Genomic DNA, 15,720 nt, shown 5'->3' with positions numbered 1-15,720 from the left:
ATGATAGGGGGCTGGGTTGTATTTTGACTCCTGGCTTTGTGAAAAGGAATTGTCTAAAAGCATAATGATGTCTCAGATGGGCAGATGTGTGCAGAAAGTGCCCAGGGCAGCCACAAAGTGTCTTTAATGTGGCATCCAGCTGGAACTTCCCTGTATTTCAGCCCTTTTGTTCTAAGGCTTTCGTGCCAACATTTGATTGCTAATAATTGTCCAACCACATCTTTCTGCAGTCAAATCTTCACTGCTTTAATTGTCAATATTACTTAAAATCTTTGGTCTTTCTTTTTAGGAAACTGAGTTTAGTACTGCTGACATACTCTCTTCAGTTACTGGTTACAGGCTCTCTCCAGAAATGATGAGACAGAAATTCAGGTAGCTGGTCCGTCTTCTCCTGCAAACAGGAAATACGAGCTCCAGGTTCCCACAAGGTTGGCTTCTTTCAAGGCAAGAAAGACGTGAAAACACAGCTAGCCAACAAATGTCTCCTGTCTGACGGGTGAAATGTTCTCCTTTCTAAGCCAGCCTTCCAGCTAATGAGTTCTGTAAGGACTAATAAAATAGATGAAGGAAGGAAGGAACGGTTTGAAAACACTTATTTTTTGCAAGTTGAACAAAAAAAGCAGGAATAGCTGCTCACCTGGCTCTGCTTTGTCCGAGGAGATGAAGGTTACAGAAGTGGGAGCCTGAGACTCACTCTCGGTGGACTGAAAGAGTGAGGTAGATTGGCTCAAACTCTTTGAGTAGGCGTAGCTCTGGGCGAGGCAAGGCAGGGATCTCCTGGATGGTTTCAACGAAGTTTCCTTTGTTATCTCACTCTTGCTTACATTCATACCTGCAAATTCAAAATGGTGAGTTAAGAAGTATATACTCCGCAAAAGTCAACAAATAATTTTAATTCTTGTGGTGGCTGTTTCAGGAAAGTATTTTTGAAAAGCACCACCTAGGGGCATCTGGGTGGCTCAGTGGGTTAAAGCCTCTGCCTGTGGCTCAGGTCATGATCCCTGGGTCCTGGGATCGAGCCCGAAGTAGGGCTTTCTGCTCTGCAGGGAGCCTGCTTCCTCCTCTCTCTCTCTGCCTACCTTTCTGCCTATTTGTGATCTGTCTGTCAAATAAATAAATAAAAATCTTAAAAAAAAACAAAAAACAAAAAACTACCATCTAGAGACTTGAACTAATTGAGTTTGTTTTGTTCATATTTTATAAGGGAAAGTGAGAATTTTGTCAAATAGTCCAGAGGAATAAATAGCTTCTTTTCCAGTTGACCTTTCATCATTTTTTTTTCTCACAAGAAAAATGTTTAATGTAATGATTCAAGATTCACATCATGGTAAGATATAACATTGAATACTTTCTTGTGATAAAAGTTGACCTTTTGCATTTTTTCCTATTTGACTTATCCTGCCATCTTTTTTCCTGTGCTTTCGTAATTTTTAAGAGTTTGTATAAAAACAACAACAACAACAACAACAACAAGTGGTGAAATTCATTTAGGAAGTTATGAGAACAATCATTTGGATTGTCTTTGGATACATCTAACCATTTAATTCTCAAAGTGGCAAAATAAATGAAACAATACATAAACGTTCAAATTGCTATTTACTAAATAGAGCCCTTCTTTGTACTCTATTCTTCCTTGAACAAATACATATTACATTTGACTTTCCAACAATCTTATAGAGCAGGCATTGTTATTTCTATTAGCTGTGGGGAGCTGAGACTTGGAGAGGAAAAGTAACATGATTTATATCACACAGATAAATAAGCAGATAAGATTTTCTATCCCAAGCTAAAACCACCACATCAGGGTGAATCTATAAATTAGTTCAAAACTCCTGAACTCCATCTCTTTTCCCCCAAACTCACAGACACTGAAATGTAAAGAACATTTAGCGAAGTCCATACCAATAGAGACTAAAACACAGAAAGAGCACAGAGATGGCCGAACTCAAAGATGGCAGATAGACAAAGTTTCCACTAGTTTCCACTAGCCTTCCTGCCCACATGCTGATTCTCTGTATTAAGGTAAATTTCTAAGGGAGTGATTGAAAAGTGAAAGGGATAGTACCAATGCATTAGTACATAGCACATTCAATTAAGGAAGCTTTTGCTTTGCAGTTACTCATTTTAATTTCAATTTTGAGACAGAGTAGAATCTGGGTCATAATAGATATGGACAAGGGGTAAAGACAGAGAAAAGGTACATTTTCAGTAATTATTATATTTAGAATATAAACAAATTTAACCAAAATCCACTCAAATTGCTCATGTTAGTAATTTTTTAACTACTCAATTTTATAGTCAGTTTATAAATTAACTCAAAGTTTCTAAGTAGCTCTTCAAATAAACGGATTCAAGTAAAGACAAGCAGAGGTACAAATGTATACTGCCCATTGGAACTAATGGGAATACTGAAAAAAGAAATAAAACAATTTTTGAAAGAAGTTCTACTGAAACAAGATATGGTTGAAAAGAAGAAATTCAGGGCACCTGGGTGGCTCAGTGGGTTAAAGCCTCTACCTTCAGCTAAGGTCATGATCTCAGGGTCCTGGGATGGAGCCCCCATCCGGCTCTCTGCTCAGCAGGGAATCTGCTTCCCTTCCAATCTCTCTGCCTGCCTCTCTGCCTACCTATGATCTCTGTCTGTCAAATAAATAAATAAAATCTTATAAAAAAAAAAAAAGAAAAGAAATTCAGATAAACATAGGAGTGGGCTTCTATCTTTTGGTTTTATAAAACTATGTATTTTCATATTAAGTCTCATTGTATACATAGAATATGAACTAGAAAGAGATGCAAGGAAGAACTATGAATTGACTAGAAGCATAATACCCAGTCACTTAGCTTTCTGGGACCTTGTATTGACAAGAAAATACTTCCTTGAAGAGGAATTTCCCAAGGTCCACAGAAAGCATACTGAAAACCACAAACATACCAGACAATTCCCCTTAAAGACCAACTAGCTTTTTCTATACTACATCCAAGAAATGACACAGGGCAAATCTGTCCTAGTACATTTCTATGCCTATTAATCTTTCTTAATATGATCGATACATTCTTTTAAGAAATATCTATGTAGGATATTAAATGGTCAGTTTTCTGTTTCTGGACCCTGGTGGAGAGGAGCCTTTTACTCCGAATAAATATTTGGGGGTGGAGTAGGGGAGAGGGAAGTTGCATAGATAGAAGACAGTGATTGTTGATGACAAAGATGTTGACTGAAAGAGAAATGACCCTTGGCCCCAGAGAAATGGCTCGATGGGAACTTTATAATAATACTGTATTCACCTTAATCCACTGACACCAACATGTAGCTTCCAAAAGGAGCAACTTCTAAATTTCCCTTTCTTACAATATTCAAACAGGAGTGAAGGTTTCAACTTTTCTTTGGGTGAAAGATGACTACTGAATCAGTAGATACTAATTTACAAACCAGCATGGGGTGAGACTAACTTAATTATGCTCACCAATGTCAGTGTTTTCTGTCATTTGATTCTTCCAGTATTCACCTAGGCAGTCAACAGACACTCACTGGGCCTGTGCTCTCTGAAGGCACTCTGCTGACACTGTGGTGAGTAAGGAAGACAATAATTCCTGGCCTCAAGGGACTTCTATTTTAGTTGAGACTCAGACACTGACCAAACAAGGAAACAAACAAAAAGAATAAGTATATACATGTAAATTGCCTGAAATACTGTGAAAATACAAGTACTTCTTTTTTTTAAAATTTTTAAAGATTTATTTATTTTTTTCAACGTAACAGTATTCATTGTTTTTGCACCACACCCTGTGCTCCATGCAATCCATGCCCTCTCTAATACCCACCACCTGATTCCCCCAACCTCCCACCCACCACCCCTTGAAAACCCTCGAATTGTTTTTCAGAGTCCATACAAGTACTTCTATGTAATGTGACTTCCTTTAAGAAGTGGTTAGGGGCATTTTCTCTGAGGAAGTGACATATCAGGCCGGAAAAAAAAAAAAAAACAAAAAACCCCAAACCATGAAGAACCTACTCTATAGAAAGATGCTTACATATGTTTGTGTTATGGTAATGTGTGTGCATGTGTGTTTGTGGGAAGTGCTTTTAAGACAAGATACAACATGTATGAAAGTCATGAGGTAGGAAGACTGCAATGTATTTAGAGAGCTGAAACAAAACCCCAAAACTGTGGCCTAGTAAGACAAAGAGGCATAAAGGAATTACTGCTGCAGTCTAGGTTGGGAAAAAATTAGCTACTGTTCTTTGAGGCATTGTTTTATTTATATATGCATTTATTTGCCCTTTATTTCTCACGGATTTATATCTTATTTTATTTCCTTGAATAATTGTGTTTGCCAAAATTCATAAAATATTTTTAAACAATGCCTACCCTACATGGGAAGGAAACTGGGAGAGGTTTAGATATTTACTTCCTCAAGTTCATCTATCTAGCAACTGGCAGAACTGAATGTTAAAGTTATAAACTATGGGATTCCAAGCCTATGATCTTTTCAGAATGCTCTATGGATCCCCATGAGACCCAATCCTACATGGTTCATTGCCATGGTTTCGTTTGGTATAAATACCACACACATTTTCAGCAGAGAGCTCTGAATGTAGAAACCACAGAGCTAAAGCAAACCTCAGAACCTGTAATTCTATATCCACAGTCTTAACAAACTGTGGAATATAATTTGTTGGAAAATGAACAAGAGCTGCTTGGTATTAATAGGGAATATCTACCCATACTATCTATAAAACTGTATTTCTTATGTGCATCTATAAAAGAATAGAATAATATTTAATATTTGTTTATTAATAAATATCAACATTTATATAATATAATTATTATTATATTTATAAATAATATTCATATAATATAAATATTATTATATTCATAAATAATATATAATACATGTTATATAATTTATAAATTATATAAATTTCTATAAATTATATAAATTATAATATAATTTGTATAATATAATTTGTATAATGGATTGTAATATAAATTATAAATAATATTTATAAATAATATTATATAATTATAATATTAATATAAAATTAATAATATTCATATAAATATTAATATTTATATGAATAATATTTAATCTGCTGTGAGTTAACAATGTATGTAACTGAGTTATAAAACATAGGTATCAATTTTTATTTTTAAGACTGATTTGTATTCATTTTTTTTAATCATTTACATAATAATTTCAAACAATTCTTGAGTTCTTTATCTGGGCCAGGCCTTGACTCAGTGTTGAGCATAACATGGTGCTCACTCACAGGGGAAGGAGATACATAAAAACAGATTTCATTCTAAAAAACAATATGAAATACCAGCACATTATAAAACGATCCAAGAAACACTCCTAATCCAGGTGGCAATGCCAGTGAAGTCCTGTCTATGAAGGTAATATGAGTGGATTCTTTTTGGCATATTCCTACTCCTGCTTCTCTGTCTTTATTTATAATTCTTGGGTTCAATACATTTTCTTCAAAGGATTATGCACATAAGGTAGAAAACTCTCCATGAATAACATAATTGCTGAAAATATTTGTCAAATGCAACACTTAAAGAAAACTGGGGAAGAAATGTTGACGATGAAACAAATGTCCTTCCCAAAGCTCTGCATTTTCTTCCTATACATCTTCAAAGCAGTTCTCTCTCATTTTCTGAACTGTCTCCAAAGCTCTTATACAGATCATCTTTGCTAGAAACTTATACAATTTAAACAGAAAGTCTGATGTCCTAACGTTCTAAAGAGTACAAAGTGGGCACCTGGGTAGCTCAGTTGGATAAGCATCTGCCTTCAGCTCGGGTCGTGGTCCCAGGGTCCTGGGATCGAGTCCCAGATTGGGTCCCAGATTGAATCCCACACAGAGTCCTGCATCGGGCTCCTTGCTCAGTGAGGAGTCTGCTTCTCCCTCTGCCTGCTACTCCCCCTGCTTGTGTACTCCCTCTCTATCTCTCTGTCTCTCAAATAAATAAATAAAATCTTAAAAAAAAATAAAGAGTACAAAATTTCTTTTCAAAGTTTCACATGAAATGCTCTCCCATTCTGCTGAGCATAACTAACGGTATCTGTTCTGTGCACAGCATGATTAACACCAGCTACCTCCATAGTATAAGAGTTTATTTCTTCAACATTCTAAAGTTCCATTTTTTTCCTTGTTGGCTCACCTGATACCCTTGAATAATAACTACTCCTTTAAAGCCAATAACTAGAAAAGAGATAATAGTAACATGTCAATTTTGGTAGGCATATGAAGCTCATGAGTTCAAGCATAAATCTATAACCTGCAGAATATGTGTCATTTCCTATATTTAGAATAGATTTTTCTCAAGTGACAATTAATTACTTCCAATTGTTCTAAGAGCACTTCATAAATGCAGACATATTTAAAGGGATCAAATGAAATGACAATTTCACTCGTGTATAAACAAAGGTCCCAGAGTCGCAATTGCAAATAAGATATCTTCTAGAAATGCATTCACATAAGACATCTGGCACCAAAAGAGGAAAAGTTGCCATTCAGGTACCATTTAAACTCAATGGGCTCTGAGTTGATGTAGAATTTTAATTGGAAAAACAATCCTTAGGAAACTTCAAAGAGACAAGTGGAGAGAGAGAAGAAAAAAAGATGATTTTCTTTCGTTTTAAAGATATATTTATTTATTGTAGAGAGAGAGATTTGGGGGGTAGGGAGAGGGGCAGAGGAAGAGAATCTTCAAGCAGACTCCCCTCTGAGTGCAAAGTCCTATGCAGGGCTCCATATTACAACCCATGAGATCATGACCTGAGCAGAAACCAAGGGTTGAACACTCAACCTACGGAGCCATCAAATTGCACCAAAATGGTTGGTTTTGTTAGCGCAAAACACAGATTTTCAAAAGATCTACTCTTTCAGTAAAATTTCTCCTCAAGAAAAACTAACTCATCTTAAGGTCTCATATGAAAAAAAAAATTTTTTTATAGAACTAACTCAGAAAATTCTATCAAGTAAATTGTTAGAAGAATTTTTGGAAGATTTGTAGCAAAATAATATGATATTATGACCTAATGGATTTTACATTATGTCCATAATAAGTTTTGTCCATAACAAATGTAATTGTCTGACTCTTGCTATAATCTCAAGATGAATTCTGTAGTTTAGTAAAACTTACACCTTTCTCCGAAATATTTTAGAATTGATGGCCCGAGAATGGGTAATGGTCTCAGCATGTCATTTTATTTTATAAAATCCAAATACACTTTCCTCTAATAGCAGATAAAACCAAAGCATATTTATCTAAATAGTAAGCATTGGGGAAAAAAAAAAAAAAAACACACTCAGAATTTTCTTCTTCTCTTCCTTATCAAAACCACTGTAGCTTTGTTGTCTTCAAAGGAACATTTCTGATTTGTTGCTTGAGTGTGCCCTTTTTGGTGGAGGTTATTGCTAGTAATAAAAAACACCATTTACTGATTGCCTACAAAGTGCCTCTTGGCACTATAGTATGCTCTTGCATACTATATGTTATCAGTAATTCTCATACTAGTCCTGTTATGAATTCTCATCTCCACTTTACACGTGAGAATCCTGAGATGCAAAGGACCACAGTAACTTGTCTCTAGTTCCACAGGTAGGAAGTTCTGGAGCCTGGAACAAACCAGGTCCATCTGACATCGAGGCCTCCACTCTTTGCTATAAAACATAGAACTTCTTTGTTTACTCAGAAACATCTTTATTTACAATAGTTTGCTCTTCACTCATTTTTCAGTTTTACTCTCACTAGGAACAAGGAAATAAATCTATGTCTCTTGTATCAGAGTCCTCATAGAATAGGTATGGCTAACTCACAGTAATTGAAGCAAGTTTTATATATATATATATATATATACATACATATATATATGTATGTATATATATATATATATATATATTTTTTTTTTTAATTTACAAAGGGGTGAGCAGAACTAAGAGAAACCAATAGATGTTGATGAAATTCTTTACAACTAACAAGGGCCAGAAGCCTTTATCACTCACAGGCCTGCTGAACAGGAACAGGAAGCAGACGTAAGAACCTGGAGATAATATAGCTGGAGGAAAGGGAATCTGACTTGCTATGTGCAAGACTGTGCAGGAGACAAAAGTAAACAACATACACTCAGTCTTAAATAAGAGTAATTTGTAAAATAAAAATTTATCTCATTCAATTAAAATATATTAATAAGTATGAATAAGAAAAGCTCTCTAATAAGTCTACTGCAAGACAGGACACTGTAAGAAAGGCAGAGAGTTAAGAAGGAGTTTATAAATTATTGAAATACATTTCAAAAGTCCTGAAGGTGACATCAGAGCCCTCATTTTTAATCTTTATCTGTGTGTACTCTTGTCTAGAGTCTAACTTCCAAGTCGACAAGCCCACCCAAATAGGTTCATTTTCTTCACTGTAAGTCCTCTTATAAACTTATACTTTGGGACGCCTGGATGACTCAGTTGGTTGAGTTTTCGACTCTTGATTTTGGCTCAGGTCATGATCTCAGGGTTGTGAGATCGAGCCCTGCATGGGCTCCACACTGGACAGGGAGCCTGCTTGGGGTTCTCCTTCCCCCTCCCCTCTGCACTCCACCCCACTTATGCTCTCTCTATCTCTCTCTCTAAAACAAGAAAAAGAACAACACAACATACTTTACTTTAACAGAATTTCACATTTGCATTTATGTATTTATGAGGTTGCTATTTAACATAGAGTCTCTCTAGCTGCACAGGGAGCTCCATGAGGACAAGCCTTGTTCATGGACACACATTCAGCACGTGGCACTGTGTCTGCAAACAGACATTTACAAAAAGAAAGACCGAAGGGTCTGTTAATGAGTTTACCAGTGAATATCTTCATGTGACAATTATTCATTCTCATAGATGTTAGATATTCCTTCTAGAAAATGGGACACAGCAGTGAACAAAGAGATAAAACTCGCTGCTCCAGTAAAGATTAAAATGTCAAGAGGGCATCAAGAAATATTTATGCTTCATGAAACAGGGTTCTGAAACTTCAATATTCATACAACCTATAACCTATAATGCTGTGTGAAATACAAGTAAGATTTCTTTCTAAATTAAATGCTTATATGGTAGTGTCATAAATATGGACGTTATTATTTTGTACACAATGATCCACACATTAGTGGAGCTATTCCAAATCCCACTCCTTCCCCGCAACGGCTATTCATTTCCTTGCTTCTCTTTTAGGACTCAAATAGATTTTCACAGCAATTGAAGCCAAGAGTAATAGAGATTCTTGGTATTTATGAAATGTGCTGTGATGAAAAGGCCTTTGTTTAGAATGCATGGAGAGGGGGGGAACAAAAGCAGAAATACAAGATATACCTGCAGCTGAGATTTTTCCCATTGTTTTGGGTGTGTGTACAGGGGTAAAACCAAACTCCTGATCTTCCTTACGTGCCTCATGGAAGGCAATTCCAAATGAAAACAAATCTTGGGTTTGGATTAGGATATAAAATTTGAGGTTTTCTATTACTTCTGACAAGCTACAAGGTTACAATGTTTACACGACTGCCAGCATCAATACTGCTGGTTTCTCTCTGAAGAGCTCAGAGATGGGATTGGGGTTTCCACATAACTGCATGGAGTCAGCAAGAAGACCTGGATTATACCTTATCCTTGGAGAGGGGAAGATCTGAAGACTCCCGCTACACCTCACAGGTCTATGATGGCATTTTGAAAGACTAAACATCTGACCTCATCTGTTCCAACCACACACTGTCATTGGTGAAACCAGTAACTCAACCAGAAGCAACTGATGTGTAGTCTCTGAACCCAAACACAAGCATGACTAGTCTAACCAGCACAGCATCAGGATACAACCTGTTCTATATTTTTAGCCTGCCACGAACATTTGTAACCACAGAACTTCCCACTGCTTGAAACCTGCTGCTGTTTTTTTGTTTTGATTTGTTTTGTTTTGTTTTGTTTTACTGATGGGTTTCACCATACCGTGCCAAAGGCTGGCAATTCCCACAACTTCTTTTGAACATAGTTGGAGAATTTATAATTGAAAGCCATTTTAAAAGCTTAAGAATGGGAAAATGTAGTTATACTAGGAAAAAAAACAGGAAAATAGTATTGATTCTGGATATTTTTTTCAGTGAGTTTAGGATGAGAAAATCTAAGCTACTAGTATTATGGTGTTTTTATTTAAAGTCCATTTTAAAAGATAAAGGATAAATAATAATGGCAGTAAGTATTATTGTTAGTATTAATTATCATGTTTAATTATTATGTTGGCTAATAATGAATTTACCACCAATTATTTACAACCTACTCTTCTCAGTAATAGTCACTTTACAGAAAGTCAGAATTTAAGTTGTAATTTAATATCATTTGACTTTCAATTTTTTAAAAAATCATATTTTAAAAATCATGGGTTTTATTCACAGGAAGATGATGCTATTTTTGCAGAGTTTTGAGTTCAATAAAACCTCAGCTGCTTTTTTCCAAATACTTTTTATTTTCATTATAAAACCTATATGTATTTTTAGGGATAAACCAAGTGCTTATTTTCTTTCTTTTCTTCATCTACTTTTTAAAAAATATCCATGGATAAAGTCAACATTTCTAGTGTTAAGTTTTTTGAGTTTTGACACAAACAGACATTCTTACAACAATTTCATTGACAGGATACAGAAAAATTACAACACTTTAATCAATTCTCTAGTCCCACCCATTTGTGCTTAGTGTCCTCCATTACCCATCTTCAACAATGAATGATCTGTTCTTTTTACCTCTATTTTTTGCCATTTCCAGAAAGCCATATGAATAGAATCATACACTGTATAACTTCTAAGATTAGGTTCTTTCACTTAAGAAAATGCATGTGAGAATCATCCATTTTTATAAGCATCAAAAATTTGTTCCTTTAAATACTAAGTAGTAACTTCATTGTGAGGATGTCCTACAATTTGTTATCTATCTACATCTATATCTATCTATCTATCTATCTATATATATATATATATATTTTTTTTTTGGTGAAGCCTGTTCAGATACTGTCCTTTTTTTTTTTTAACTGCATTTTTGTCTTATTATTAAGTTTTGAGAATCTTTTCTACTTTCTGGATATAAATCCTTCATTTGATATGTGATATGCAAGTATTTTATATCTGTCTGTGGTTTTGTTTTGTCTTGTTTTGTTTCCTTAATAGTGCCCTTTGCAAAGTTTTTATTTGCAATGAAGTTAAATTTTATGAATCCTGTTTTTGGTGCTATGTCTAAAAAATCATTGCCTATCCCCAGGTTATGAACATTTTATTATAGGCTTTTATACTTTCATATTTGACATGCAGGTCCATTATATATTTTAAGTTAGTTTTTTATATACAGTGTGAGGTATAAAACAATAATCATTTTTGGCATATGGCTCTTTAATAGTCAACTATTCCTTAAAGGACTGTCTAATTCTCCATTCAACTGTCTTTGCACTTTAATCAAAAATCAGTTGTCCATACTTATTAGGTTGCTTTCTAGATTTTCTATTCTGTTTTTAATTATGTGTCTATTCCTTCACCCACACCATTTTGTCTTAACTACTCTAGCCTCATAGTGTATCTTAAAAACAGGCAGTGCTAGTCCTCCCACTTTGTTCTTTTTTTAAATTGCCTTGGTTATTTGAGTTATTTTACCTTACCTTATACACTCTGGAATCAGCTTATTTATAAATGATAATTGACTTATCTATAATTGTGATATTACAATTGAGATTGAATTAAATCTCTATATCACTTTGGGAAGTATTAATATCCTAACTATATCAAGTTTTCCAGTCCATGAAGCCAGTATGATGATTTCTTGAGATTTTTTCTTTGAGTTCATCATATTTTTTTGGCTTTCTCCATAAAAATCCTGCACAAATTTTATTAGACTTAAAGCTAACAATGTCATTTTGTTAGAGCTTTTTTAAAAAGGTAATATCTTTTTAAATTTCAGTTTTCCAGTTTTCAACTGTGCATTGCTAATGTATAGAAGTGCAATTGATTTTTGTTTATTGATACTGTATTCTGTGAACTTGCAAACTTGCTTAGTAGTTCCAGGAAAAAATTTACAGATTCTTTGGAATTTTCTACATAGACAAGCACATTGTCTGCAAATAAAAGTAGTTTAATTTCTTATTTTCCAACTGAATAATTTTTCTTTTTCTATTCTCATTTTACTTTATAGTACTTCCAATGCAAATATCAAGTAGGAGAGGTCAAAGTAGACAATCTTGCTTATTCTCAATTTTAGAGGGAAAGTAGTCTTTCATGGTTAAGCACAATGTTAGATGTATTAAGTGTTCTATAAATGCCCTATATCAAATAGAGGACATTTCTTTCTATTCCTAGGTTGCTGAAGTTTTTAACAACATAGATGTCGAATTATATTTTCTGTGCCTGTTCATATATCAGGTAGTTTTCCTGTCGAGTCTGTTAGTTTGGGAAATTACGCTGATGAATTTTTGATTGTTGAACCAGCCTTGCATTCCTTTGTGACAGGTGTTATATTTAATTCTCAAATAATCCTGAAAGAAAGCTTTAATTATACATATTTAAGATAAGACAACTAAGATTAATTAAAGACACTTATAAAAGACATTCAGCGCCTTAACTGCCAAATCTATGAATTGAATTCAAGTCCATAGGATACCCAAGCTATGTTCCTTTTACTGTAGCATAATAGCTTTCATATGTGCAAGAAGAAATATTATTGATGGGCTCCAGGGCCATGAAGCATCTCCCTTTCTATACTCCACTTCCAAGGTAAAGAGGTCCTGGTAGGGTTTTAGGAAATGGACACTTTTGTTGTTGCTCTCAACAACAAAACAGTGGGTATACTGACAGAAAAGATTATATTGTACTGCAATGTATAATCTCTCCTGGTCTTGTCTAATTCTCTCTCTCATGTGTTGGGACTTGAAAAAGTGAAACAATAACAGGATAGGTAGGGCCTATGCAGCTAAGCTTTTGCATGGTGGTTTAACCAGTTGAGATTACACCTTAGGAATATTTTCATTTTCCTTCAAGATTTCCTTGTGTTTATGAAGGCTTTGAAAGGATGTAACATTAAGTTTCAAATTAGATATAGGTGAAGAAGAAACACACCAAGGATGCCACTATGTCTGCTGTTATTTTCTATCTTAAAGCAGAGCCTGGTTTAGCAAAGCCAGTAATTTTATGTAGGATTCTGAGCCAAGGCCCTAGTCAGAAAAATAAAAACAATTGGTTTTTCCTGAATGTGTTTGTGTCTACTCTGCATATCTTTCTCATGAATCTATTTTAAGTTTTGAAAATAATCATCCTGGGTTTCACTAAATCTCTGCCTTAACACAGGAAATACTTACAAATCCCCAGGAATACTGTGCTTATAGATAGATAGATAGATAGATAGATAGATATAGATATAGATAGTCTAGTTACACAGCATTGGAACACATCTACTGAATAGAAATATCAACATTCAAATACAGTCTAAGAGAAAACAAAAACCTGTTTTAATAAATGTTATTTAGGGCAGAGAAGGAGAATAGAGTTTAGATGATTTTATCATATATATCAAGAATATAACTAAAGTATTTAGAGCAACACCACTTGCTATGTAAAGTGGACGTTAATAAGAAAAACATTGTCAATCTACAGAAAATTGATGCTGAGCACTTTAATCATTCCATCTAAGCTGAAAACAGTAAAAAAAAAAAAAGAAGAAGAAGAAGAAGAAGAAAGCTCTTACTTCTGTCAAAGTCTAATGTCAAAAACTTCAAAGGAATTTCATTGCCTTCTAATTCTCTTTCAAAGCTCTCTGAATATAAATGTTCTGATCTTGTCACCTCATAATACAGAACATATTCAAATTGAAAGACTGATATTATAGAAAAGAATTTCGAAGTCATTGACATTGTGGAGAGATTTAGTGCCCAGTTCAAAGATAAAAGAAAACAAAACATGTGCCTGGATTTATTTTACTGGTTTTTCAAGAAATCACTGGTCCTTGATAGGTTTTTTCTCTCCACAGTGACACACAGAAAAGCAACAAAATGATTAGGACTTTTCTAATCTTTAAAAAAGAAAGATGGACTGATGAACGAAGAAGTGCTACATTTTGCAATGAGAACTATGGGAAAGAAATGCAAAGTCAGATGGGAAAGATAGGAGCCCACCAGCTATTTTGTGTCTGTTAGCAGACGCTGTAGGCACAGTTTCTCACTGAGATATCCATTTTCCATGGTTACTTTCTTTTTAGCTTACGGACTGGATTACAAGTCCTTTGCAGTCAAAGAGGCAACAGTGGGCAAACAGATGGCACGGGAATTAGTATAGGTTCCAAGCACAGTTGAGGGTATAGCACTGAAACTGAATGTAGCATCTTCTGCTAGGCTTGACAAGAATTTCTGTGTACACACTGTTATTTGAATGAATAAGTTTAGATGGGACTCTGATTCAAAGGGAATACCATCCTCTGAAATTCCTAATCAGGTCTGCCACATTCTTTCCATATGCCAATTGGTACAATGGTGGTAGAGCAGATCTAGGAATATTCCGGAGCTTCTAAAGAAATTCTAGGTAGGCCTAAGGATATACAGGACTTAAAGTTTCGCACATGCACTCTCAAACAGACGCACACACAGCAGTCTGGCTCTGCCTGGGTACCTGTGGTCACTTCTTCAACAGCCAATCCTGTGAGCTGGAGATGGAGACGTGGTTTTAGGATAGATAAAGAAACCAGTCACTCCTAAATCCTAACCGCTTTTCTCCTAATCAAGACAAATAAATTGACCAAACCAAAGACAATTCTGAGGAAGAATACTGCATGTTATTAAACGAAACAAAACAAAACAAAACCCCCAAATCATTGTTTTGCTCCCCTATTGTATTTGGATTAACTTCTACAATCTGGACAATTCCAATTCCAAAATTATAACATGCTATGGTTTTCAGTAGTTAAATTTTGCGTTCTGTTTCTAAGAGAAATCTCAAGGCCTTTATTTAGTTCAAATTTTATTCTACTTATTCTCATCTGTACTTTATTTAACCTCTTTTCAATTTCTTAAATCTGTCACTGTGGAGCTGCCAATAAATGCAAGAAGACTATAAACTCAGTGGCATATTTTTATAGACTTGGGCAGGATCCCTTGTGTGTAAATTCTCTCCACCAATCCAATCCCTTTGTTCTGTTTTTGGGGCAAAGAAAAAAAAGACAACTCAAAAATAAAAGCAATGAAAACAGTTCATAAGTAGAGTTTATGACATTAGTGCTTTGGGGGTCAAGTACAACACCCCTCCTAAAGTAAGAAGTTTGTTTCACAATTAAATGTATTCCAAATAAAAAATTAAATTGGTTCTCTGGCATATTAAATCAGACTGAAATTTATGATATTTATATATATAGGTTAGAATAGTAAGATTTTTCTACAAGCATGACAGAATTATTATACTGAAATAGAAAAATTAGACAATTACAGGGAAATGTATTTAAGCCATATTCAGAACATAGTTTTCCAAAAACTGCATGGCATATTTGCCTTCAAATATTCTTATTTAGGGATTTAAAAAATTCATCATACAGACAATCTAATGATTATCTTTGGTTAAAAAAAAAATGAACTAATTTCTTAAATACCTATGGGAAAGGCATTCAGAGATACCAGGATGACAATTTGAAAATGTGGGTCATTAAGCCAGGCAAAGCTCCCTTCATTT

The 15,720-nt window shown here is 34.6% G+C and overlaps 1 protein-coding gene across 2 annotated transcripts in view; it reads right to left on the bottom strand.

The window, feature by feature from the left end:
* The window catches only part of ANO3 (anoctamin 3), a 411,475-nt gene that overhangs the window by 185,225 nt on the left and 210,530 nt on the right, over window positions 1-15,720 (bottom strand). For both annotated transcript variants that reach the window (XM_032359616.1, XM_032359617.1), the window contains one exon: window positions 638-832. In XM_032359616.1, coding sequence (XP_032215507.1) covers window positions 638-832 — 195 coding nt within the window. The remainder of the gene's footprint in view (window positions 1-637; window positions 833-15,720) is intronic.

The sequence above is a fragment of the Mustela erminea genome, chromosome 9 (assembly GCF_009829155.1).
Source record: "Mustela erminea isolate mMusErm1 chromosome 9, mMusErm1.Pri, whole genome shotgun sequence".
Classification (NCBI taxonomy): Eukaryota; Metazoa; Chordata; class Mammalia; order Carnivora; family Mustelidae; genus Mustela; species Mustela erminea.
Note: the sequence above shows the minus strand (reverse complement) of the source record. Positions and strands in the feature narration are given on the sequence as shown.